Source organism: Electrophorus electricus, chromosome 2 (assembly GCF_041902795.1).
Source record: "Electrophorus electricus isolate QZ-2024a chromosome 2, ASM4190279v1, whole genome shotgun sequence".
Lineage (NCBI taxonomy): Eukaryota > Metazoa > Chordata > Actinopteri > Gymnotiformes > Gymnotidae > Electrophorus > Electrophorus electricus.
Window position 1 is genome coordinate 1,390,001 of NC_137498.1, and position 3,945 is coordinate 1,393,945.

Here is a 3,945-nt window from a genome sequence, read left to right on the forward strand (position 1 = left end):
CAAACATCCGAGCAATGAGACTGACTGGAGCTACTTTTGGTCCCCGGTTCTGCGAAGACCAGTGTTGTCCACCTTGACGGTTTGGTGAACGCGTGAGGATCTCACTCAGGTGTACTGGAGCACACCACCACCAGACTCTGCAGAACTGGGTTTGGACACACGTGGTCCACACCAGAAGCTCCCAGGTTCTGGTCATGGAGTATCCATGTACTGTGTATTATAGTGACTTTATCAGATCCCAAATGCTCTCAAAATGTGTGTAGGAGCAGAGAAAACACTTACAGCAGAAACAGACTGCACAACCCTACTCGAGAGGAACACACAGCTTGCACAATGTAGGAAGGTCAGAATGTAGGAAGGTCACCGTAGAACCTGTCACTTCTACTTTTTGGTGTGTTCCTTGTGCATGTACAAAGCCAATCCGTAAACTGTGACTCGTGCACATCGATATTTATTGCACAAATCGATTTTTGAGTGCATTTGAGTGTAAAAGTTTGCCAGTAGATGGCACAACAGTACAATGTGTGGAAATACACTTAACTATCATATCGTCATTCAGTACCCATACAGTGCACATCCTTGAAAACAGGTTAAACAAAGCACTCCTAAACCAAACAAGGTCTTGAATCAGACCTTGTAGGTATCTGAATACTTCTAAAAATAAACACACACACACACACACACACACACACCAAACTTGTGTGCATGTGAACATGTCTAGGTATACAGGCGTGTACTTCTCTCAGAACGTCTCTGTGAATGTGTGAACATGTATACACGTGTGTGTGTGTGTGTGTGTGTGTGTGTGTGTGTGTGTGTGTGTGTGTATGTGTGTGTGAGTATAATAGTACCGCTTTTTGATTGACATCGGGCACCTCAGAAAGGGGGCTGACCTCAGCAGGGGGCGGGGCCTAAGAAGCAAGCAGAGCAGAGCAAGAGCAGGAGGGTGAGCGGTACAGAGGCGTCACGCGGCGACATTCGGCTGTCGCGAGAGCGCCACAGCCACAAGCACGCGGTAAGATTCAGCTGCTGCGAGAGCGCCATAGCCACAAGCACGCATGCCTTTATGTCTGACAAACACGATAAATGCCACACAGCACATAGTTGGTTATGGCTGTTCCACAATTACAACCCAAGGGCAGGTGTTCTGCAAGGTAGCATGAAGCACGCGATATGAACAGCACATCGTTGGCCAGCAGCGGGATGCACTGTGACACGTGTGATAGACCTGGGGAATGATGAGACCGTTACCATGTCAACATTTCCATGTCAACATCATTCATCACCCGCATCCAGTGTGGACCAGGCTAGCAGGTTCCATTAATGATTCTTCCTAAAAGTCTTGTTTATGATCAGGAACAAAGGTGATGAAATCACACTGCGATTGTGTAATATAAACTGCAGGTAAAGGTGTAGACATCCTGTAGGTTCCTCCCACAATGGATGTGCTGCCAAACTGTTTGCTGTGATTGGTCACACCTGGTTCAGTGTCGGGGACTCTACCTAGAGACAAGCCTATAGCTGTCGACTGGACTGTAGCTAATGACAGAACCCTGGATAAGAACAGAGAGCAGAACACAGCAGAATAAGATGAAGGACCCTTTAGGGCGAAATCAGTCAAACACCCACACACACACACACACACACAACTTGCACATACGTATGAAACATCTGCGCATACATATGAAACATTTTCACATAAATAATCTACTACTTACATTTGCGTATGATAACTTACACTTGCATATACACACACACTCATTTCTTGGATGCGTAAACACAATTTCACTATACTTGCATGTGTGTGTGTGTGTGTGGCCGTGTGTGTGTAAAACAATTTTCATTGCCCCCGGAAGTCATTTAATTGTAACAGGAAGACAAATATTTAACATCTATACAGCACGCTCATCAATATAATGTGAAGACACATCTCAAAAAAACAAAACAAACATCGTTATGTCAGCGTCAGCATTGTGACAGCTTGAAGATCATAGACACCAATGAAGGAATATTCTTAAAGTTCCACCACCAACATTTTGTACAACTCATAATAACACTCCTATACTAGCGCTCTCCACCCATGGTACATTTTATGGATCATATAATCAGTGTTTGGATCTGGGGTTTAATTAGCTTCACTAATTGATCTAAGGATTGTTTGACACTGACAACATATTGGTTCCCCAACGTTAGAAAACACTTTGAATTAAGAATTTTAAGCAAATTTTGGAATACACTCACAGTGTAGCGAGAACTATGTTTGGATAGGTTATGTTCAAACATTCCAGCGTTAACTGAATTACAAATGATGAGATTATACACTATGTATTAAGAAGTGATGAGATTATATGTTGTGTAGCCTGTAGACCTGCTGGGAACGATGTGGCTATGTCACACATGTTAGTTTCTCAGTATCCTCCAATCGGCCTACAGTATGTGAGGAAATATTCAGAACAAATATCTCATCATCATTTATTAGAATACACTCCCGATATCAATGACATTCATTATAAATATTGGCTAAGATAACGTAGCACATAAACTTATCATTTCCAATAGTAGTTATGTCCGATCAATAATCTGCAATCTTAAATTTTCAAATTTCCATAACTCATCAAGAGTTTATAAGCACATATAGCTCATTGACGATTAAACAAATGTCAGGTCGCTCTATACCTTATCAGGAGCGTGCTGTATTGGTTTACACACACGCGGCCACACACACACGCGTGAGCACAGCTAAACTGTGTTTACGCACCAGTGAATGAATGTGCAAGTGTGTGTGTAGGCAAGTATAAGTTATCATATGCAAATGTAAGTAGTAGAATATTTATGTGAATATGTTTCATGTGTATGCGCAAGTGTTTCATACGTACGTGCAAGTACTGTGTGTGCGCGCGCAAGCGTTTTACTGATTACGCCTTGAATGGCCCCTCATAAAATACTCCTTTCTCTCTCTCTCTCTCTCTTTCGCACACTCTCCTCACATCTCTCTCTCCCTCCCTCTAACGCACATTTTCCCTTCCTCTCTCACTCATACCCTCCATCTTTCTCTCTGTCAGGCTCCATATATCTTCTGTCTTTAGACCATTTTTGAAGCTAATGGTCTGGAAAACTGCTCTGTTTTTATAGCCTTCCCCCGCACACTCTCTCACTCTCTCTCTCTCTCTCCCTCTCTCTCTCTCTCTGCACAATAAACTCCATCATCGATGCCCACATAGTCCACAGCCCTTCAGTCAGAATTTACCATGGCAGGTGAAGATGGTAGTTTAACGTCTAACACAAGGGGGTAGTTTAACATCTGAAGGTGGTAGTTTAACATGGGAGGGGCCATTTACCGTGGAAGGTGAAGGTAGTATCCTAACAGTCTCCATGGGTGGGGCTACGTGTTCCAGTTTGGGTTGTCCCTTTTCCTCATCCTCATCCTCATCTTCCTCCTCTTCCTTGTCAGGTGGGGGAGGGGGCAGGGCAAAGTCAGGACACTGCCCAATTTCAGCATTCTCAAAAGCCACTGGATGAGAAAAGTCCACTGGGCTGTTTGATTGACAGAAATGGCACAGTTACTCTCTCTCTCTCACACACACACACACACACACACACACACACACACACACACAGGCACTCTAACATTGTGAATGTGTGTTTATATGCGTATGTGTGTATGAATGTGGGTGTGGGTGTGCGAATGAGTATGGGTGTGTGTGTGTGTGAGAGAGAGAATGTGAGTGTGTGAATGTGTGGGTGTGGGTGTGTGAATGAGTGTTTGTGTGTGAGAATGTGAGTGTGTGTATGGGTGTGTGAATGTGAGTATGGGTGTGTGTGTGTGTGTGTGTGAGCGTGTGTATGGGTGTGTGAATGTGAGTATGGGGTGTGTGTGTGTGTGTGTGAGTGTGTGTGTGTGTATGTGTGTGTGTGTGTGTGTGTGTGTGTCTTACCTTACACACA

General features: G+C 44.0%; 1 protein-coding gene across 1 annotated transcript in view; it reads right to left on the reverse strand.

The window, feature by feature from the left end:
* LOC118241808 (laminin subunit alpha-2-like) overlaps nucleotides 1-3,552 on the reverse strand; it is an 8,294-nt gene extending 4,742 nt beyond the window's left edge. Inside the window, exons 1-2 of the mRNA XM_035529025.2 lie at nucleotides 3,339-3,552; nucleotides 852-911 (exon numbers count right to left, since the gene is read on the reverse strand). Coding sequence (XP_035384918.1) covers nucleotides 852-911; nucleotides 3,339-3,374 — 96 coding nt within the window. The 5' untranslated portion in view covers nucleotides 3,375-3,552. The remainder of the gene's footprint in view (nucleotides 1-851; nucleotides 912-3,338) is intronic.
* Nucleotides 3,553-3,945: the final 393 nt, after the last annotated feature.